General features: G+C 40.2%; 1 protein-coding gene across 1 annotated transcript; it reads right to left on the bottom strand.

Moving 5' to 3' along the window:
- Positions 1 to 415: 415 nt before the first annotated feature.
- LOC120715039 lies at positions 416 to 22,043 on the bottom strand. Its single transcript, XM_040001819.1, has 12 exons — positions 21,929 to 22,043; positions 21,419 to 21,724; positions 21,111 to 21,344; positions 14,758 to 14,862; positions 14,393 to 14,605; positions 13,979 to 14,320; positions 8,201 to 8,546; positions 8,014 to 8,071; positions 7,664 to 7,797; positions 7,498 to 7,555; positions 2,626 to 2,740; positions 416 to 859 (listed from the first exon to the last, which is right to left on the bottom strand). The coding sequence occupies exons 1-11, from the start codon at positions 21,981 to 21,983 to the stop codon at positions 2,627 to 2,629; spliced, it is 1,965 nt and encodes a 654-aa protein (XP_039857753.1). The 5' UTR covers positions 21,984 to 22,043; the 3' UTR covers positions 416 to 859; position 2,626.
- Positions 22,044 to 23,749: the final 1,706 nt, after the last annotated feature.

Below are 23,749 nucleotides of genomic sequence, written 5' to 3'. Positions count from 1 at the left end.
TGAACAAATGCTAATAATTTGAATTTTTACAGGTAATATTTAACAAATCATGCTGTATTTTCAAGAAGTCAGTTCCTTCAGTGTATTTTACAGTAAAATAGAAATAACAACTTTAATACTTCATGTATATTCCATATGTATATGGTTCTATGCAGTGTTTCCATTGCTGTTCCTAGGACTGCACTCTTCTGTACAGAAACCTCTGATGCTGTGCCTGGAATCTGCTGAAGCCACTCTTCCCAGTTTGGGGTGGCAGCTCCTCATGCTCCTATTACCATTGAGACCACTTTGGACTTTACCTTCGTAATCTCCTCCAGTTGGTCCTTCAGCCCCTGGTACTCCACGATTTCACTGTGTTTCTGCTTTCTTACTGTTAGCTGTGATTGACACAATTATCACAACTGTGGTCTTCTGGTCCTTGTAAAACAGATCTTGGCTAACAGTGCTTCATTCCCATGGCAATTGTAGATGTTTTTAAATGTTTTACTGTTACTATGTAACGGTTATCGTATATAGTAGTAAAGTAATTAATAATTAAACAATGCCAGGACTGAAATACTATCTTCTGTCATGACTTAAGTTGCTAGTTGATCAAGTTACCAGTAAAATGATTCATCGCAGCCACAGATTCACAGTAAATACCCCAACAAGCTTTAATGCATCTATAATAAATTATTTGCTGATTTCTGTGCATCACTTAAACTGTATCACTAGTACTGACCCATGCTCAGTGTAAAATTAAATCCTACCTGTCTGAGCAAAGTCTGGCTCCTTTAATCCTGGATGAGAAACTGTGTGTCTGTGCTGAACCATTTATAAAATCAGGTTTGAGTCAGGCCGCTTTCAGTGGACTCTTTCTCTGTTGAAAAAACAGGTTGGTCTTAATTTCAGATGGTAATAATTTGAGTTTTTACAGGTAGTATTTAACAAATCAACTAGTGTGTACAGCATCTTTTACAAAAAAACCCCCATAAATAACAACTTATGAATAAAATTACATAATTTTAAGACATGATACCAAGCTCATAATACAGTCCATTACACAGTATGAGGTGTATTATAGAGTTGATTAACAATATATTACTTTGTAATTATGCACTATTCTTGCTTTAATAGTACGTCTGAAACTGACTATTATATTGACTGTTATAAATGAGGTTTTGATTTGAACTTTGCAACAACGGAAATTCTGATTCGGTAATTCAACATATTTTCCTTTTTTCTTCATTTTTAAAATGAGGCAGAACAAGCATTCACAAACATGTTGATGCCATCAACTCCACTACGCAATTCTATCTGCTTGCTGTTGGGACAAAGAAGAGCACCATCCACATTTTTTTTTATTGACCTGGACAAGCAGGTCATACCATGCAAGTCAGTCCCGTCTGCCGTTGGGACATTGACTTCCTGACAGACAGGAAGCAACATATGAGACTAGGGAAGAATGTCTCTGACTCACAGACAATCAGCACTGGCTCCCCTCAGGGTGGTGTTCTTTTTCCTCTGCTCTTCTCCCTATACACCAATTGCTGTACCTCCAACCACCACTCTGTCAAGATAATTAAGTTTGCAGATGACCGTTATCGGACTCATCTCGGACGGGGTGAGTCTGCTTACAGGATGGAGGCTGAATGTCTGGTGTCATGGTGCAGGCGTAACAACCTGGTGTACTTCCTGAGTCAGCTGAAGAAATTCAACCTGCCAACATGGACGATGACGCAATTCTACACTGCAATCATCGAGTCCATCCTCACCTCCTCCATTGTGGTGTGGTATGCTGGAGCCACCACCAGGGAAAAACAGAGACTGCAGCATGTTGTGCACTCTGCTGACAAGGTGATTTGCTGCAGACTCCCATCTCTGCAGGACCTGTACACCTCCAGGACACTGAGGCGCACAACTGACCGGACAAGGTCTGTTTGACCTGCTTCCCTCAGGCAGCAAGCTTCGGTCCATTTGGACCAAAACCTCTCGCCATACGAACAGTCTCTTCCCCTCTGCTGTTGGACTCATGAACAATAACCATAAGACTGTTCCCACCACTTGCTCTAATTCAAACACATGACCCCTGTATTGTGTTCTCTACACCTGTTGCAACTTTGCACTGATCATCACCTGTGTTCATCTATATATCAATCTGCTTAGCACTTTTTATTTTTATTTAAGTGTTTGTCTTAATGTATGTCTCACACAAAGTACCGCAGCAATTTCCTAATTTTGTAAATCTGCTCAATGTACTCTCTAGAAGTTTTCCATGATGTTTATCTGTAGTGAGCTCAGGTTTAGAGACAAACCACATACCAGTACTTGTTTGAAATAGAATACATATGAACCCACACGGCTTAATTTGAACAGTAACATTTATTATGTTCTATGTTAAGAAAACGTCACTCAAACACAAGTAGTTGTTTTCTGCCATCTTTCAGTTGTGACATATGTTTCAATAACATGTATTTTATAACTAAAAAGTTCAAGATTAATTTATTCTGTAATTTGTGTTGCAGAGTATGAAAACCACTGGCAGATCCACCAAATGTGGTGTCCTTGCTGTGATACTGAAGTTAGTTCAGTCACTAAACCTATCAGAGAAAAAGGCCCTTTAAATCACTATGGTAACAAAGTTACTTTAGTAAGCAGGAAGTGCGTCAATATTGGAGCAGAGATCAGTTGTGTGGGTCATAGGTAGGTGCAATCTGCTATAACGGGCTGAGATGTTTTCATATATGGGACCAGGGTTCACCTGAGGAGGAAGACAAACAACATACTGTGTTATAGGTCATTTTTCTCCTCTCCTACAAATTCCAAAGCACATACAAACTCCAAAGCACGTACAAACTCCAAAACACATTTCTAGCGTTAACTGAACTTCCAAAACAGAGCTACCTAGATCACTTATATTACACAATTGAAGGCATATGTGTATTGTTTGTGTATTTATACGCAAACGCTCATATATATTCAAATAATTTAAATAAATGTTCATTTACCTGTTACTACCACACACCAAATCTGGTCGTTGGTACTTCATGGCTTGTGTAGCCACTAGATAACAAAACCTCAACACTGCGCCCAGCATCCTGGAGCACTTCTGTTGTGTTTTGTAGTTTTTACGTGCTTCAGAGTTTGTACGTGCTTCGGAGTTTGTACGTGCTATGGAGTTTTTACGTGTTTTGGAGTTTGTATGTGTTTTGGAGTTTGTACGTGCTTCGGGGTTTGTACATGCTTTGTCTCTAGTGGCCACACCGTAAATATACTTTTATTTATTCACTCCACATAAAATGTAATAAATAAATCATATAATACAAAAAGCAACTATTTTCAAATTTTAACTATTTAAATCTTCAGCTTTTTCCTTTTAAACAAATTCAAAGTGAAACAACACAAAACACTGCAAACCACAACACAATTAAATATAAATTTAAATATGAAAACAAAAAGAAGATGCACATTCTCTGTCATATGGGCCTGCATGGATAAACTTTCTGAATCCTTTATCATCCGCAACTGAAAATAGTTGTGGATGATTACTATACCTTTCTAATGTGATGTTGTTGTCCCTGGCTCTCTTTCTCTCTATTTCCCTCCCGCTCTGTTCCTGTGCTACTGCGACTGTAACTACCGCCCCTCCCCCTTCTTTCCAGCGCAAAGCACAAGGCTCGTGTGCGGAGTGAAGCGGAAAAAAAGTGCGAGAGAGAGGGTGAGAGAAAGAAAAAAAAAAACAACAACCCACGGCTCCCAATAAGGAGCCGGATCGCGTCGTTCACTTCAAAGAGTCGGCTCTAAGAGCCGTTTCGTTCGTGACCGACACATCACTAGTCTGAATGGACCATGTTCACCACCTCCATTGCCAAAGTTGTTGGTTGGTGCCTGTCGTGGTGGTAACAACTGACAGGCAAAGCGGAACGTGGCTGGGCAATGGCTAAAGCAAAAACTCGAGTGTGGGAGTAGTTCGTAGAGGCCACGGAAAAAGACTTTCAGTCTGCCTAGAAGAGATTCTGGCAAACTGTCATGCGACTCAGAAGGGGAAAGCGGTGCTCTACCTCCCACGTAGCAAAATTGGTATGGCCCGGATCTGGCCCACACAATGTGCTTAAACACGGCCCACATACCTCAAAGAATGACGGCCCTTTGGTGGCCCAGATCAGATTTGCCAGAGGTGGCCCACTCATGGGCCAGAACAAGGCCAGTTGCAGGCACACTGGTGGTCCTGTGCTGGCCCATGTGTGGATTACTTCTGGCAAACCTGATCTGGGCTATATGTAAGTCGTGTGCAGCCAAAGTTGCAGACACACTGCTGGCCCTGTGCTGGCCCAGAACAGTTTAAACTCTGGCCCCAGATGTCAGCCTAATGTGTACCTTAATCAAGCCATGTAATAACAACATGTCCCGGAACATAATAGTGCAAAAGTAACATGACAAAACTCTGTTCAGACAGTGAATGGACTGATAGCCCTTTTTTCTACTCTCCCGGATTACATGCCGTATTCATCCAATCACACACTTTCTCTAAACTGAGTGCAAACTGAAGGAGCCAGGGATCAAACCACTAACCTTCTGATCAGCAGGTGACCTGCTCTACCGCCTGAGCTACAGCCACCCAGTGGTGAATGTGAGTAAACCCTCACTAGGTTTTGGATAAAGTGTACACTCACAAACTTGTCAAACCTGCATTTGAAACGTTGGCTACCATAGCAGTATAGTATTGCAAGATGGCATTTGGGTCTTCTAACTAAAATAGGAAAATAGGAACATAAATAGTGCCATCATTGTCAGACCTGGCCCGCATCTGGTTGACATACATCCTACCATGACACCAGTCAGTCAGAAGTACCAGCTTGATGCAGAATCCGGGCCAGACCTGTTTTCTATGAACCTGGGCCACAAAAACAAAACCACGATCGGGCCAGATATGGCATGCCATCACATAAACAGTGCATTCATTGCCAGACCTGACCCATATCTGGATGACATACCACTTAGCATGCCAGAAGTCAGCCAGCAGTGCCAGCTTGACACCAGATCCGGGCCAGACCTGTCTGCTATTTGGGCTGTACTGTGTATAGTGCAGATGGAGCACTGCTGACTATGACTGAGAAAATTGTCGGGTGGTGGAAGGAATACTTAGAGGACCTCCTTAATGGAGGAATCTGGGGATAAGGGGAACAATTTGCCCATCTCCGGGGGTCAGGTCACTGAGGCAATTAAACAACTCCTTGGTGCCAGAGCCCCTGGGGTGGATGAGGATTGCACTGAGTTCCTGAAGGCCATGGATGTTCTAGGGCTATCTTGGTTGACATGCCTCTACAATGTCGCGTGGAGATCAGGGGAGATACCTCTAGGTTGGCAGACCGCAGATCGGGATGGTGGTTCCCATCTTTAAGAAGGGGACTGTAGTGTGTTCCAACTATAGGGGGATCACACTCCTCAGCCTCCCTTGGAAAGTCTATGCCAAGGTGCTGAAAAGGAGAGTCTGGCAGATCCTGGCAGAGGGACACTGGACCAGCTCTTTATCCTCTCAAGGATACTTGAGGGTGCGTGGAAGTTTGCCCAACCAGTGTACATGTGCTTCGTGGACTTGGAGAAGGCATTCGACCGTGTCCCTCGGAGTGTTCTATGGGAGGTGCTTCCAGAGTATGGGGTGTCTGGCCCATTGCTACGTGCCATTTGATTCTTATAAAACCATTGCAAGAGCTTGGTCTGCATAGTCGGCAATAAGTCGGACTTGCCCTTCGTCACCAATTCTGTTTGTAATTTTTATGGACAGAATTTTTAGGCGTAGCCAAGTGGGGGAAGGCTTTTACTTGGGTGGTCTAAGAATCTCATCTCTGCTTTTTGCAAATGATGTGGTTCTGTTGGCTTCATCGGGTGATGGCCTCCAGCTCGCACCAGAACAATGCAGAGCCAAGTGTGAAGTGGTGGGAATGAAAATCAATACCTCCAAACCTGAGGTTATGGTCCTCAGCCAGAAAAGGGTGGAGTGCCCACTGACTGTAAAAGTGAAGCTCTCAATTTACCGGTCGATCTACGCCCCTACCTTCACCTATGGTCAGAAGCTGTGGGTAGTGACCGAAAGAATAAGATCGCAGGTACAAGCAGCAGAAATGAGTTTCCTCTGAAGGGTGGCTGGCCTCTCTCTTAGAGATAGAATGACAAGTTCAGGCATTTGAGAGGGGTTCAGAGCAGATCTGCTGCTCCTCCACATCGAAAGGAACCAGTAGAGGTGGTTCAGGCATCTGATAAGGATGCCTCCTGGGCCTCTCCAGGGTGAGGTGTAAGATCCCGGATAAGTGGAAAAAGATGGATGGATGGATAAATGGAGACTAATTGATATGAGAGCATGAGGGTGGGAATGGATGTTTGTATCTGTGTGTGCCTGTATGTCTGTGTCTATATGTCAGGTTGGGCATCAGACGCCACCTCTCTGGGGACATCTCAGGCCCTCCAAGGTTTGGAGGCCTATCTCCCCCCACCACTTCCCCTGCCGGTGGCAGACGCCCTCAGACATCGGTGCGTTGGTGGTTCTTTGTGTCCGGGGATGGGCGCCCATGTACACACCGGCTCACTCCTTGGTGGCTGCTTGTCGGGTCCTGGAGCCTGGGGCTCGCTCGGGCCACTTCGGGGGTGGGGTGCCCTCGGCCTCTCGGCCTGGGGCTGGGTCACTCTGGCGCAGCTGGCTGCCGGCAGAGCTCATGGGCACGTCACTGCAACCCCCCCCCCCCCCCCCCCCCGGCTTCTGCTCCGCGGCTGCTGAGTGACCCCTCATCTGGGACTCTCCTCAGCTCTTTCTGGGATAGTGACGCGGCTGCCCCTCTGTTGGTCTTCCTTGGTCTCCCACACCCTCTAGCAGATCATTACATGAAGGAACCTTTTAAAAACAAGCGCGTTCATGCTCACAGGTGTACACACGGGTACTCACACACAAACTACACCCTTTTTGGCTCCTACCTCAAAGCACACTGTGCGCTATCGATATTACGTGCTGCACAATAATGTTTAATATTTAGTATTTACTGTTATATTCCCATATCTCATCGTGATGTTGTTTATTGTATTGCTCTCGTTTTCTTCTGCTTGTTTTCTTTTTTCTTTCTTAACAGGTGATCCAGGTGATTGATATATGTATTTTTTTGTCTGCTTATTTAATTGGTTTTTGTTTTTTTGCCCTTTATCCCCGTCCCTCTTCTCCGCTGTTTTTTTCTCCCCCTCTTCCTTTCTCCCTTTTCTTTTCCTCATTCAAGTCTGTCCCGTATCTAGCAAGTGAAAATAAAAAATAAATAAAATAAACAATAAAAGGTGAATCAAATAGACCATTACGGCAAGAATGAGATGGTCAATTTGGTAAAGTAAATCCGTTGGGTATCTTTCCTCACCTTTAGACAATAATTCTGATGGCAAAAGAACCAAACGAGACAGGCAAAAAAAAAGGAGACTAATTGATGATACATGAAGAAAATACCACAGAGGAGGGGATGTTTATATCTGAATTCTGTCCTCTACCTGCTCTTTATTGTCTGATGTTTCACTTCTTGGAAAGTGACTGGAAGTCGTCGTCATTCTAATTAAAAAAAAAAAGAAGAAGAAAGAAATAATTTCCAAATCAACAAGAGATTTCAAATCATAGTTTGAATATGATGATTATAGCAAAAATAAAATGTGTATTTACTTAGTAGGCGATAACTCAATGATTGAGTAGGGGTCAATTTTGTTTTTCAAACTGCAACGCAGCCCGACATAGTAATGAGTATCCTGCTCTTCCGATTTAGCTGGAACATTTTTACCAATGAAATCAGGATAAATCTGTGGAGACAAGTAACAAATAGCTTCACATTTTATACATTTACATAAAGAGGTTATAATTCAGATGAAAGAGAACAGTGCAGTGGCTAAAATAACATGAGTTTGGGATACGGAGGAATGGATTAATGTGAAGAAAAGCAAGGTGTTCAAGGGGCATTTAAAAAAAAAAATTCAGCTGTTATTGCAGCAGAATGTTTTTTGTTTCTTATTTTGTACCTGCTGTTTGCTGCCTAGTGTTGCACTTCTTGAAGGCTGGTTTGAAATCCTCTTTTTTCTGATTTGTAAAAAAAGAGCAAATATATATATGTATATGTATACACACATATATATGTATATTTTATATATATATATATATATATCAGATGAATACTATTGATCTGAGTGAGATAAACGTATTGCTCACCTAACACACCAGCAGACAATGACAGGTATTAAAAGCAGCAGAGCTGCAGAAACTCCTGCAGCTGCTGGTGTCCATGTTCCTGTGATACTTTGGACAGTGAGAGTCTTTGGAGCAGAGCTGATATCTTTGTTGGTTTTCACAGCACAGGAGTAGCTTCCTGCATCCTCCCTGCTGACTGGGTCTAGGATCAGATGTTTGCTCTGGTTCTCTCTCGGGGTCAGAGGTCGACTGTTCAAGTACCAAATGTAGTTTGTGTTGTCAGTCAGAGGACAGCTGGTACTGCAGGTCAGTGTGACTCTCTGACCCTCTGTCACCACTGCAAAAGGACTCATCTTCACTCTCAGCTCTGAAAGCAAGAAATCAGGGTAAGTGTAAATCTTTAGTCCAAACGTTTATTTCTGCACCACTACAGTTTTCCCCTGATTTTTAATTGTCAAAATGAAGATATTTTGGAATTGAAATGAGACCTTTATGGTTTGGAAGTGCAGTTCTTGTGAATGTACATGCAAATAAAGAAAAGAAAAAAAGGATTCCATTAGCCAGAAATGTTATTATTCCAAATTTAACAACAGTCTTTTTGTTTCTTTTTTTCTGACCTTATTTAAAGTAATGTATGCGCATGGATGTCAAGTATGGAACGCCAGGACTGCCATAATGAATTAATTAAATACACCATTAAATAATTAATTAAATGTGGCAATAATTAATTAAAATTGGAATTAATTAAATAAATAAATAGTTATGACACATGTAATTAATTAATTATTGACACATTTAATTAATTATTTATGTATTTCACATTTTAATTAATTATTTATGTATTTCACATTTTAATTAATTATTTATGTATTTCACATTTTAATTAATTATTGACACATTTAATTAATTATTTATGTATTTCACATTTTAATTAATTATTGACACATTCAATTAATTATTGACACATTTAATTAATTATTTAATGATATATTTATTTATTTCATTTTGGCAGTCCTGGCGCCTGGCTCTCATCTTGAAATAATTTTATCTGTCAGCCTCACCCATCAAACCCAGGGGGCGGGGTTAACGCTGATCGAGTCAAAACCATTGCTTTGGCCTGGTGGCCATTGTTTCTAGCACACAACAACCGGCATGTGGAAACTAACAGAACTGAACTTTGAAAAACCCTGTTTGTGTGTCACCAAATACCGTTTTAATATTTTTTTAGCAGAGAATGTAGTGGTTTAATCTTCATGTGTCTGGTCGGTTTGTCAAGATACAGCCTCTTTGCAAAAGTGCTGCGATGATTTCGGAGATGTCTGCCCAGTCTCACGGCAAAGCGTGGGATAGACCCGCTCGCCTCGCAAGCAATCGAGCTATTAGTACCGCCAACAAAGCGCAGGCCCCGGTACACAGCTGTATTAACCCCCGCTGACTTCTTTTACTGAGGTTATATTTATCGGTGTTTTATTTCCTGATGTTCTTATGTGTCCTACGTGTTTCAGTCGCCAATTCTGAATTATAACTAACATTAAAAACATGTTTAAGGATGAGAGAGAGCAAATAAATCTGTTTAGCATCTGATCTTTGGGTTTTTGTTCAGTAATCATCGTGACCTGTGTATAAACGCATAAAAGAGATAACGTTGGTGTTTCTGTCATGTAGTAACTGCTGGCTTTAACTGTACAAAGGTTGTTCGACACTATGAAACACATACAGACTTCATGATGTTCGGCTAATATTTTTATTGTGAATATTAATCATGCTGACCTCGCTCTGTACACCACGGAGCGAGGTCAGCATATCCACGATATCCTCAGCTCCATGAGTTAACACAAAGTTTCCCAGCTGACTATCTAACTGCCAACTATTCCAGAGATGTGAAAATATACAGCATAAAGAAAAGTGTAAGAGACTCGGCAGCAGATTAGAATAACAGTTATACATTTAATAAATCACCAAATGAATCCAAGAAACGAGCAAACCTGTTCCGACAATTTGAGTTTGTATTCCCTCAGCTGCAGACTCGCTGCTGTTAAACCCCCACGGACTGCCATTTGGCTTTTTCTACCTTTAAAACCCGGGAGAGCAGCCAAATGGCTTTTAGCTAAGCTTTAGCTTCAGCCAAGTGGAAGCTAAATTGGCTAGTCATTCATATGTATATTAGGTCGTTACCTGGGAATTCTGGAGGGAGGGGAGTGGGGGTGTGTGATTGAGGGCGTGGGGGAGCTGCTAAAAGCTGTGCACTTCCTTTTGTGTTTCATCTTGATGCATTCTCATCCAGGGAAATAAATCTCCAAAAGTCACCAACTTGGAGTGTTTCAGTTTGCCATCTTAGGGAGAAATCAACACACATGGGTGTATGTCCTTTGTTGCTGAGATTTATTGATAAAAACAGTACAAAAAACCAACCATTTGTACACATATTTACGGGCTTTGTGCCTTCAGAACTGCCTTAATTTTCAGCAAGATGATGGAAAGATTCCTTAGACTTTGACATGATAGCATTACACAGTTGCAGTAGATTTGTCAGCGAATATCCATGATGCACATTTCCCATCTAAGGTGCTCTACTGGATTGAGATCTGGTGACTGTGGAGTCCATTTGAGTACTGTGAACAAGGAATGGGAATGGATAAGAATTTAGTAATTCTGATTCTATTATTGATATCACTTACTGATTCGATTCCTCATTGATTCACTTTGACAATGACCACCATTGCTAAGCTGCATACGAAAGACATTACATTGATACAATGTTGTTGCATGTTTGTTGTGATCAGTGTTCGGATCTCTACTCAGAAAAAGTAATTATTACACACATTACACTGAATGCGTTTCCCTAAAAGTAATGCAGTATGTTAATTACACCAAGAAAAATTAATTCCTCCACTTTACCATCGCGGTGTTGTGCAATAAAAATAAAAGTTATGTCCATATCCACACTATATACTGCAATGCCATTTCCCTCCTCTGGCACACAACCTGAAATCGGATGGATAAACAAGCAGACTAACAAATTCAAAAAATTGGATGCTGGGTACCGGTTTTCTACAAGAACCAGTTCACGATTTTTCTATGGTGCCAGTTAATATTACTTTTTATTTTTCGCATGTATCTTTTGACAGTCTAGTCTGGCCATGCATCTTGCGGGGGGTTACCAGGGTTCCATCTCTAAATGACTGCTGGTCAGCAAACCTGGGAAACCCACAGATAATTGGAACTATGGCACGAAACCGCTTCCAAGACATCATGCAACACCTACGCTTTGATGACAAGTCCACCCGCAGTGATCGAGCAAAGTTCGCTGCAATTTCCAGTGTGTGGGGATCATTTGTCACCAACTGCATCACGTGCTACAACCCTGGTCTACATATCACCGTTGATGAACAGCTTTTCCCATCAAAGACTCGGTGCTTTGAAAAGGAAGATTAGATATAAACAAACGTCAAACATAGACTCAGTCTGCCTTCACATTTGATATGAGGCCAGCACGTATAGTGGCTGTGTCCTGTTTTAAGATCATACGTGTAAAATTGTTGTCTGACCTCCGTCGATCCAGCTGCTCAGAGTCCGTGGTTACCATGGTTACTGCATAAGCAACTATAATGTTAACAGCTGGCACTGAGGAAACCTACACCAGCATGGGTGTTTATGTTTTTCATTGCAAAAGAACTGTCTGAATGGTTAACTGAAGTTAACTTGGATAAATTATAGTTAAAGAGTATCACAGATAACCCCTACGTGAGCGACTGTTCACCTGAAATCAGCAGGCTATTACTGAAATACACGTGCTATATCATAAACTATGATATAAATAGGGAGGTCCTATTAACATATTTAGTTTTAAAGGACACCTTCCTGCCTTTAGTCTCCTTCATGAGCAGTATTAGTTTTCTTCTAACATCCAAAAATCTGCACGATGTGTTTCATAGTTTCTAACAAGCCTTTGACAGTTAAACATAACATGACCGAAAAAGCAAAAAAAAAACAAAAGAGAGAGAGAAAAAAATCACATTCTAACAGACAGCTGGTGCTTAGAATACAGTTGAATAACTATTAAAAAACAGATGATATTTAGATGATAGTTCAGTCTAACACATGTGCCAGTGAACCATTAAACGTCTGTGAAACTATGCAGTTATGAAACGTAACTTTAACCTCAGCCAAACCGATTTGCTCAGTTGTAAATAAAACAGCGAAGTAAACGTGACCCGACAGACAGAACCTGAGTGAATGAAGTCCAGCGTTTAACCACTGAGAGCTAAAACTCAGCTGAGGTTTCAAAGCTGTGTGCCGGTGATTGGACATCAGCCGCTGATGAAGCTGGTTCGCCTATAAAGTGCTCTGTAAGGAAACAAGCTCCGGCAGCTCTGCGCTCGGGGAAAACACTATATTTACTTATCTTGTGCAGAAAAAATGCGCTGACATTGCTTTATATCGAGCACCGGCTGCCCAGTTAAACTGTGACTATCACCAGGTAACGTAGGCGTGTTTCTTGAATTAGCAGCAGGTGTTAAACAGCTGACAGGTGAGGAGGAGGATAGAAACACAAGACCAGGCGGAAAGAGACGATCGTTCGGTGAAAATGAGAATCTGCGAATGCAACATGTGGAACACGGAGAGTGGAATATGTAAACAAACCGGTTAACGTAACCCCCTGGGTGCACTCTGCATGCTGACTGTTAGCAGAGCTAGTGAAATCTCTGAAAACATCTGAGCACTGCAAACATGTTCTATGTTGACAACCTGACCAGACATACGGCGCGACATTCGCGGCTAAAACACTGTTAAAAGTGTAGCTGGTGACAGAAAAACGGGGTATTTTAAAACTACACCACCACCATTGCTGCCTGTGATTTGATCTGCATTCTGGGATACCTGGCTGCCCCAAGTCTACACAAGCAATCGATTATCTAGGATCGACCTGTTTTGACTTACTTTGCACGGCAACCAATCAAATGTTAGAGAAGCTGCATGGGCAGCGTTAACCCCGCCCCCTGAGTTTGATGGGTGAGGCTGACAGATAAAATTAATTCAAGATGAGAGCCAGGCGCCAGGACTGCCAAAATGAAATAAATAAATATATCATTAAATAATTAATTAAATGTGTCAATAATTAATTAAAATGTGAAATACATAAATAATTAATTAAATGTGTCAATAATTAATTAAAATGTGAAATACATAAATAATTAATTAAATGTGTCAATAATTAATTAAAATGTGAAATACATAAATAATTAATTAAATGTGTCAATAATTAATTAAAATGTGAAATACATAAATAATTAATTAAATGTGTCAATAATTAATTAATTGCATGTGTCATAACTATTAATAAAATTAATTAATTCCAATTTTAATTAATTATTGCCACATTTAATTAATTATTTAATGGTGTATTTAATTAATTCATTATGGCAGTCCTGGCATTCCATAGATCAAAATGTCATATGATGAAATGTGAGTCCTTGATGTAGCTTGAACAAAATAACAGAATCTAGGTTGTTCAAATAAAATCCATGAACAACAAAGCAAAAAATAAAATAGACACATGAATGCATCTTATAAAATAGTAAAACACATTTTTTTCTGCAAAATAAGTACTAATTAATACAATACTCTTCAAATTTGCAAAAAACTTAAGTGAATTCAGTTTCAATAGATAAATCCTAATTTTCTTGTAATGAGGTTTTGATTTGTAGCATCTTCACTTAAATCTGAATATTTCTTCCACCTCTGCTCCTGTTCAGACATTAATGAGTAAAGTCTGTTGAATAAGGAGTTTAGATTTACCTGTGACAATCAAAAATACTCCAGGCAGATCAGACTGTGTCCATCTTTTATGATCTTTGTTGAATCTGAATGTGTATCCTCCTGAGTCATTCTTCTTCAGGTTGTTGATGGTCAGGATGTGTTGGTTCTTCATGTTGTCCTGATACTCCACACGACCTGCAGCCTCAATCAGCTCTTCAACTTCCACTTTATCTTTTCTCCATTTTTTACTCCAACATTTAAACTCTGGCTTCATGTTGTCAGGATGTGAGTATTCACTTGTGATGTTGACTGAAGATCCTTCCAGAGCACAGATTCTCCTGCTGACATAATTCACTCTCCAGCAGTTTTTATCCTGAACACCTGAAATATAGATGGAAGATTTAACGTTGTTTGATTGGTCTGTATTTCAGCACTTGATAGTTTGACACTTACAAACTTCCTCAGATAGAAGATATTTGTGGTCTTTAACTGCACAAGACAATGTGCCAGTTGAAGAGTTATGAGTGGAATAATCTTGATTCTCATAATAGTTTCTTTTGTTGTGGTAACACATGTTGGCAGTTTGATGGTCAGTCAGGTTACAGCTGGTGTTACAGGTCAGTGTGACAAACCCTGATGTGGAAGAAGCTCTTTGAACATGAACCTCTGTTGAAAAGAATAAAAACACTTCTTGTTACTATGCATAGTTATATTTAAAGAGCTCATATAATTCATGTAAAAGATAGTTATAATAAATCTGAATTTAGAGGTTTGGTGGAGATGTGTTTAGACAGTGTGGATTTTTTTCTTTTTTTTACCTCTCGGATATGTGATGGAGCATGACTCATTCACTAATGTCTGATTGTGGGAAGACATGTTTCCATAAGCATAAGTCACACTGAAGCATGTTTGTGTGATGGACTCTGAACACAGAGAAATAATATTTAATATTTGTACTGAGAGAATTATTACAGGGCTTTGCATAATGTTTTGTAACAGAATGAGCATCATGACTCACCCACAGAGACTTCAGGGGCTCTGAGATGCTCGTAGCCTTTGACAGCACAGGAGTATGTGACTGCTTCCTCACTGCTGAGCAGCTCTTGGTACCAGGGAGACCAGTCCTCATAGAGAAACTCTCTGTTCTTGTACCAGATGTAGGCTGCAGGCTTTTCAGTCAGAGGACAGCTGCTGCTGCTGCACATCAGTGTTACTGTCTGTCCCTCTGTGGCAGGAATCACCTTTACCTGCAGCTCTGAGAGGATGATGGAGAACAACTTATACAATGATGTCATTTGGAAAGTTATTAATGAGTAAAAGTCACTGTACCTGCAACAACTTGAAGAGTAATTCTGTTGAGCCAACAGTGTCCTGGACTGTCTGTAGTCTTCATACAGCAGTAAGCGTTTGCATCACTCTCTCTTAGATCATTGATGGTTAAAGTTGGGTTTTTCTTATCAGAGATGTTGTACGTTACGAGTTGTCCATCCACAGAGAGCTCACTCTGAACATAATTTCCCTTCCATTGGATAGTGAACCATTTTCTGCTTGAAGTCAGATGTTGATGTGAGCAGTGCAGATCCACTGATGAACCTTTGAGAGCACAGATCCTGGTTTCTCCTCCATTAACACCTTTAACAGAAACTTTTACTAGCAAATGTACTTATTGTCTTATCACAATTAACTGTGTTTTTTTTTTCTTCCTACAAACCCAAATACCAAATAGTTGGGACAGTATGGAAAACTGAGAAAAAATTAAAAGAAAATACTGATTTATAAATTTACTTTGATCTTTATTTCACTGCAGACGATATGAACACAAAATATTTCATGTTTTGTCCGGTCAACTTCCCTTCATTTGTAAATATACATTCTTTCCTGTCATTTGGACCTGCAACACATATCAAAAATGGTTGAGGCAGGAGCAATTTTTGGCTCGTAATCAGGAAAATTGGTTAAATAATGATGTTATTTTAAAAAAAGTGATGTCAACAGGTGATTGTAATTATGATTTGGTACAAAAACAGCATCCAAGAAAGGTCTAGTCCTTTAAGAGCAAAGATGTGCCAAGGATCGCCAGTTTGCCAACAAACAGTCTTGGACAAGTTACTTGAAAAACGTAATTAGTAACTAATTACTGAATACTTCTCTTTTGAAATGTGTTGCAAGAACCAAAATTGGAATGTGTTTTTATTTTGACAAAAATGATCAAATTAATGAGTAACACATTAAATAATGCTCTGTTGTATTGTTTTCAATATAATACACAGCAAAGACAATTTAACAAAGTACTGTTTTCAGTTTGATTTTAATTAACATACCGTCCCAACTTTTTCTCATTTGAATTATTTTAGAATGTAAATTTAGTTTTTGCTATGTTTTTTATAAGGATGTATAAATGATTACTCATACCTGAAATGTAGAAGATGAAACAGACAAACACATTTTGAAAATCTGTCAGCAGCATGGTGGTCGGAGTCCAGCTTGCAAGCATAAAGCTGACAGTAGCAGACAATGAAAAGTAGACACGATTATCTCACAGGCTGTAATTGACGGAAAAATAGGAGGACTGACATGAACGTTTTATGTTCAGCGGTTTGGCACACAAAGCCCCTCTGTGCTAAACATGAACGCCCTTCCTCTTTGGTTCTTCTTTTGTCTGCAGGAAAAACAATATGGTTTAGCTGTCTTGCCCTGAACATTTTAGATGTTCAGGTAACTTTCAGTTAGTGTTTCTATTATTCCTCTACATTTATGTATATATGCTGTATATATTTATTATTTTTTCTAAAACTCTCCTGCTCAAACCTGATGGAGTGTAATAAAAATCATTTCACATTTGCCAAAAGTTAAATGATTCTCCTGTCAAAATGTTCATACAAACATTATTACAAGGCACATTTACAGCCTGTTAAATAATAATGATAATAATAATAATAATAATAATGATAATAATACTGACCATTTTGAAAATATCACCATTATAAGACCCCCGTATAGCTTGTTCTGCTCTTCAGCAGTTTGTGGTCTGCCCACCGCAGGCTGCCATTATCACAGCTCATGATCTCAGCAGCAGTCTGTGCTGCTGAGATCATGGACATTTGGTTAGCGCTTGCAGGTTATGTTTTCAGTAATATTTTCCACTGAACCCTATTATTCTCTTAAAGTTAGCTATGACTAGAATTCTCTCTGCTAGAAACTGATTGCAATCACATCAGTGCACATGAAAATGTGTGTGTGTGTGTTGCAGATGAAGTGGCATGCCAACACTACATTTAATGTTCTGTTTCATGTACATTACACTCATTCTGTGTTTCAGTGGTCTGAACCTTATTCGAGAAGCTGGGTGAGGAGTTTACAAGTGAAAAGCTTTTGTCTCTGCTTGTCACCACAACTAAATTCATTTGTAAATCAGGTTAGTTGTCTGTATACTGTAATCTGTATTTGTAATTGCCATATTTTGTAAATCCAAATTTTCAACACAGTTTATACACACACACATCATATGTTTAAATATATACCAGTGGCAAAGGGAAGCGCTAAGTGGCAAAACCTACTAGTGACAATGTCCCAATAATACAGGAATAAACTATAAAATGAGGATACAATGAAAATGAAATGAATAATGAGATAAAAATCACTAACAGCAATGAAACATACATAGAGTGCTTCTGTGGTCACAAAGGCCTGCCATGTTGTGGTTATTTGTTGATACTTGAGTGCAGAGCTTTTCCATATTATTCAGTTGGGTCAACTGAAACATTTTTTTATGCTGGTAATACCAGCGCATTCTGTTAAATTCAGAATTTAATTCAAAATCCTGCTCCTCACATACAAGGTCTTAAATAATCAGGCCCCGTCTTATCTTAACAACCTTGTATCACCCCATTAGAGCACTTCGCTCTCACACTGCAGGCTTAATTGTTGTTTCTAGATTATTTAAAAGTAGAATGGGAGGGAGAGCCTTCAGTTTTCAGGCCCCTCTTCTGTGGAACCAGCTTCCAGTTTGGATTTGGGAGACAGACACTATCTCTACTTTTAAGATTAGGCTTAAAACTTTCCTTTTTGCTAAAGCATATAGTTAGGGCTGGACCAGGTGACCCTGAATCCTCCCTTAGTTATGCTGCAATAGATGTAGGCTGCTTGGGGGATTCCCATGATGCATTGAGTTTTTCCTTTTCAGTCACCTTTTTCACTCACTATGTGTTAATAGACCTCTCTGCATTGAATCATATCTGTTATTAATCTCTATCTCTCTTCCACATCATGTCTTTATCCCGTCTTCCTTCTCTCACCCCAACCGGTCGCAGCAGATGGCCCCGCCCCTCCCTGAGCCTGGTTTTTCCCTTCCACTGTCGCCAAAGTGCTTGCTTGATTGTTGGGTTTTTCTCTGTATGTATTATTGTAGGGTCTACCTTACAATGCAAAGCGCCTTGAGGCGACTGTTGTTGTGTTTTGGCGCTATATGAATAAAATTGAATTGAACTGAATACGCTGTCTGACAGCTTGGATAGGCTCCAGCCCCTCGTCGACCCTGAAATAGATACGCGGAAAAGAATGGCTGGATGGAATATGCTGTCTGCTATAAAATAGTCTACGAAAAAACTAAGACATTTAAAATAGTAGAAACGCTTCACATTAAAAATAGAAGATCTAAAGCAAACAAAAGTAAAACTGTACAAACGTGTTTGAAATACAGTTAGGAATAAAAGCAAAGGAAGCAAACAAAGTGAACCTGAATATTCTGCATTGTGACAAAATCAAGTCTATAATGCAGTGAGATTCCCAAACACTGTTTAACTTTCAAATAGTTATTCCGAAATTTTCAGTGTCCTGTGCGAAAACAGCACATATACACCCATGAGGAGCATCCCCATAGCAAACATTACAGCTGTTGTATCCCTTCTTTCTTCAAGTTATAGTTTTGAAGACCCTTGTATTGTGTGTAATTGCTCTAACCTGCTAAAAATGATTAAAATTAAAAATACATGACAATAATATTTACATGACCATGAATTGTTCCATTCACCTGAGTATCATGTGAAGCTCATCAAATGCTTAAACTCACTGCATCGAATACAGAAAGAAGGTATAAATAATGTGAAATCAAGATTCAGTGCAGTGCACAAGATTTTAAATGTAGGCAGAGGGTTGTCATCAGGCTTGTTCACCGCAGTGTACGTCTGCAGGTCTTTAAGTGGGGTCTGTTTCTGTTGAAATGACAACAGATTCTTCATCAGAGCTCGTGTTATGTCTAAACTTCACAGCAGCGTAATCAGCATGCTGCTCTTCTCTGGGCTGAAGTGGCTCTATGGTGGAAAAAAGAGGATCTGTGTGGTTTTTGAAGAAGTGAACTTTGCTGTAGAGGACTTCATCCTCCACCTGTGGCTGAGCTAAGACGTCTTCACACACAGGATCAGGATTTAGCTGAGAACAAAAAGCGATACATCATAATACACTTAAAGATTCGACTCCTTTGACTCTGTAAGAAAGATCATTCAGTATGAAAATGTGTTTTCCAACTCTACAGTAATCTTTACCTCCACTATGTTGTTTGATGTTTCGTTTGTGGAAGACTGACTCATAGTCCTCTTTTTTCTGGTTATTGAAAGTAATAAACAGAAAAAATAAGTGAGTTCATGCCAGAGATTAAATGTTGTCACTTTGAATCAAACACACTGTTGCTTACCTAATCAAAAAGAAGAAAAAGAGAACTATTGAAACCAGAACTATTACAGAAACTCCTCGTGTCCTTCCTGTGATACTTTGGACAGTGAGAGTCTTTGGAGCAGAGCTGATATCTTTGTTGGTTTTCACAGCACAGGAGTAGCTTCCTGCATCCTCCCTGCTGACTGGGTCTAGGATCAGATGTTTGTTCTGGTTCTCTCTCGGGGTCAGAGGTCGACTGTTCAAGTTCCAAATGTAGTTTGTGTTGTCAGTCAGAGGACAGCTGGTACTGCAGGTCAGTGTGACTCTCTGACCCTCTGTCACCACTGCAGAAGGACTCATCTTCACTCTCAGCTCTGAAAGAGGAACATTTTTTATTAAAAAACATAATATGTCAAGATATGAAACATTACACAATTGTAACATGGGGTAAAGAATAAACATGAGTGAGTGAAACCTAAAAGCAGACTCTTTTGTAATGAGTAAAGTCTGCTGAGGGAGGAGTTTAGATTTACCTGTGACAATCAAAAAGACTCCAGGCAGATCAGACTGTGTCCATCCTTCATGATCTCTCTTGAATCTGAATGTGTATCCTCCTGAGTCATTCTTCTTCAGGTTGTTGATGGTCAGGATGTGTTGGTTCTTCATGTTGTCCTGATACTCCACACCACCTGCAGCCTCAATCAGCTCTTCAACTTCCACTTTATCTTTTCTCCATTTTTTACTCCAACACTTAAACTCTGGCTTCATGTTATCAGGATGTGAGTATTCACTTGTGATGTTGACTGAAGATCCTTCCAGAGCACAGATTCTCCTGCTGACATAATCCACTCTCCAGCAGTTTTTATCCTGAACACCTGAAATATAGATGGACGATTTAATGTTGTTTGATTGGTCTGTGTTTCAGCGCTTGAGTTCATTATTAGATTGTTGACACTTACAAACTTCCTTGGATTGAAGACGTTTGTGAGCTTTAACTGCACAAGAGAATGTGTCTCTTGAAGAGTTATCAACTGAATAATGTTGATTCTCATAATAGTTTTGTTTGTTGTGATACCACATGTAGACAGTTTGATCATCAGTCAGGTTACAGCTGGTGATGCAGGTAAGTGTGACAAACCCTGAGATGGAAGAAGCTCTGTGAACATGAACCCCTGCTGAAAAAGGATAAATACATTTCTTGACACTATATTTGATATAATCATACAGCTCAATAAATTCATATAAGTGTTGGTTTGACATAATATGACAAGATAGAGGTTAAGTGAAGATGTGTTTGTATGGTTTGGTTATGGAAATTTCACCTCTGGGATATGTGATAGAGCACGGCTCATTCACTAATGTCTGATTGTGCGAAGACATGTTTCCATAAGCATAAGTCACTCTGAAACATGTCTGTATTATTGAATCTGGACAAAAAGACATGAGGTTAAATATTTGTACTGAGACTATTTTTACAGGGGTTTGCTGAAGGGTTTGTCGCACAATAAACATCATGACTCACCCACAGAGACTTGAGGGGCTCTGAGATGCTCGTAGCCTTTGACAGCACAGGAGTATGTGACTGCTTCCTCACTGCCGAGCAGCTCTTGGTACCAGGGAGACCAGTCCTCATAGAGAAACTCTCTGTTCTTGTACCAGATGTAGGCTGCAGGCTTTTCAGTCAGAGGACAGCTGCTGCTGCACATCAGTGTTACTGTCTGTCCCTCTGTGGCAGGAATCACCTTTACCTGCAGCTCTGAGAGGATGATGGAGAACAACTTATACAAGGATGTCATTTGGAAAGTAATAAATGAGTAAAAGTCACTGTACCTGTAACAACATGAAGAGTAATTCTTTTGTACCAACAGCGTCCTGGTCTGTCTGTAGTCTTCATACAGCAGTAAGCATTTGCATCACTCTCTCTTAGATCATTGATGGTTAAAGTTGGGTTTTTTTTAACAGACATGTTGTACGTTACACGTTGTCCATCCACAGAGAGCTCACTCTGAACATACTTATAACCATCCCAGTATATAGTGAACCATTTTCTGCTTGAAGTCAGATGTTGATGTGAGCAGTGCAGATCCACTGATGAACCTTTGAAAGCACAGATCCTGGTTTCTTCTCCAGTAACACCTTTAACAGAAGAGAGTTAAAAAAAACCCATTTATTATCTTATTAATATGTCTTTATTATTAACCACTTAATAATTTTTAGTACTCCACATTAGGAGCTAGTCCAAACTAAATTTTCTCATCTGTAAATTTTACAATATCTTTGTACTTAAGTTAATATTAACTAATGATTTTTACATAAGAACTCATAAATAATTTCAGATACCTGAAATGTAAAAGATGAGACCCACAAGCAGACGACCAGCATCTCTCAATTCCATTGTTGTTTTAGTCCAGACTTTGAGCGTAAAGCTGACAGTCAAAGCTGGAACCAAAAAAAGACAAAGTAAGTCATCGGTCAAACTAAGCAGCACTCTTTGTCTGAGCAAAGGGTTAGGGGGGACTGCTGGTTCATATTCTTTTGTTTCACACATCGTGCATTTTATTGGTGATAGTATGACCAGCATCTATTTAAAGAGGAGTTTGTTGAGAGGCTCGAGTGGTTATTTCTAGATGTGTTGCTGGTGAGCATGACAAAACCTCTGCATAAGAAGGAAGAAAGAATATATTCAAAGCTTTGAAAAACGATTGAAGGCTCGTGTGGTTGTCTTTTTTCCATCTGGTCCCCTTCACATTGCCTTGCTACCGCTACACTCCTCCCCGACCCTCAGAGCCAAACTTCACCCATGAGAGCTGACATTCTCACAAACTACACTAAAGATACTACTTGTTATGTTACTTTCATTTTACTCTGCAAAATGATCTGAAACACACTGTCGCATAATTACCATTTAACAGTGTAAACCTACAGGCTACAGCCCGACACACCAACACAAATAAAAAAACAATGAGGACACACATGATCTTTCTCTTAGCAAAGACACTTCAAATCAATCATCACAGTGACTGTACTGTCGAAACATGAACAGGTAGAAACGGAGGCTAAAGTGTGACTGCTCATCAGTTTGTTACCTGTTGAAGTACAGCAGCGGATCACTGGGATCAGCATTTACTCAGCTTTAGCAATACTCTGGGTTCTTGTTAGCTTAGCATTAGCATGGTGTCTGTGAGGATGCTTGCAAAAAGTCGAAGTTGTGTTAGCAGTATGATGCAATTGTTTACGAACAGTTCCAAGATATTGGACAACTGTGATTCCCATTCCTACACACGACCTATTTCATTATATGTTCATCAAACACCTGACAGTGCTGACAGTGAGAGCAGAGCCAGATGACGCTGTTAGTCATTATTTTGTGATACAGACAAAAAGTTACCAGAACAGAAACAGCAGACACAATGGCTTTGATGTTTTCATTAGTGGCACCCAAGGCACACAAAGTAATGCAATTACCATGCCTGGCAGAGTTATCAAAAATAGCACCTTTTTACTTCGGAGGTGGGGTGCGCTCGGTCACTCAGGCACAGCTGGCTGCCGGCGGAGCTCACGGGCGCGTCACTGCAACTCCCCCTAGCTTCTGCTCCGCGGCTGCTGAGTGAGCCCTCATCTGGGACTCTCCTCAGCTCTTTCTGGGACAGTGGCGCGGCTGCCCCTCTGTAGTCTTCCTTGGTCTCTTGTGTTCTGGGGGCCTCTGGATGTCTGGAGTTTTGATCTCCTCCATACCTGCTTCATACCCTGGAGGACGGGGCTGTGGCTCCCCACACTCCCTAGCAGATCGTTACATGGAGAAACCTTTGGAATGCAAGCATGCTGATCCACACAGGTATGCACACAGGTGTACACACGGGTATTCACAGACGCGGACTACAGCTTTCTTGGCTGCTGCCTCAAAGCACATTGTGCGCTGTCTATCTTGCGTGCTGCACAATATCGTTTATTATTTAGTATCTACTGTTATCTACTGCTAGCTAGTTTATTGTGATGGTGCCGTTTTTTTTATTATGTTGCTCTTTGTTGTTTGCTTTCTCTTCTGTTTTTTTTCTCCATACAGCTGACCCAGGTGTTTTTTTTTGTTTGTTTGTTTGTTTTTTTTTCTTTCTTCCCCCCCTTCTCACCGTCTCTTCTCCCCTTTGGTTTTCTTTCTCTCCC

Source organism: Simochromis diagramma, unplaced genomic scaffold (assembly GCF_900408965.1).
Source record: "Simochromis diagramma unplaced genomic scaffold, fSimDia1.1 OVJJ01000798.1, whole genome shotgun sequence".
NCBI classification, from domain to species: Eukaryota; Metazoa; Chordata; class Actinopteri; order Cichliformes; family Cichlidae; genus Simochromis; species Simochromis diagramma.
The sequence above is the reverse complement of the archived record's forward strand: the minus strand, read 5'-3'. Positions and strand labels throughout refer to the sequence as shown.

What these genes read in the sequence shown, in the direction of transcription:
- LOC120715039 (XM_040001819.1), bottom strand. Translation starts at nt 21,983, where the DNA reads ATGGAATTGAGAGATGCTGGTCGTCTGCTTGTGGGTCTCATCTTTTAC. An exon ending in AGTATTTTTGATTGTCACAG is followed by an intron (nt 8,547 to 13,978) that starts GTAAATCTAAAC and finishes TCTTGCTTTCAG; the next exon opens with AGCTGAGAGTGAAGATGAGT. An exon ending in CATCAGACAATAAAGAGCAG is followed by an intron (nt 2,741 to 7,497) that starts GTAGAGGACAGA and finishes CTTCCTCCTCAG; the next exon opens with GTGAACCCTGGTCCCATATA.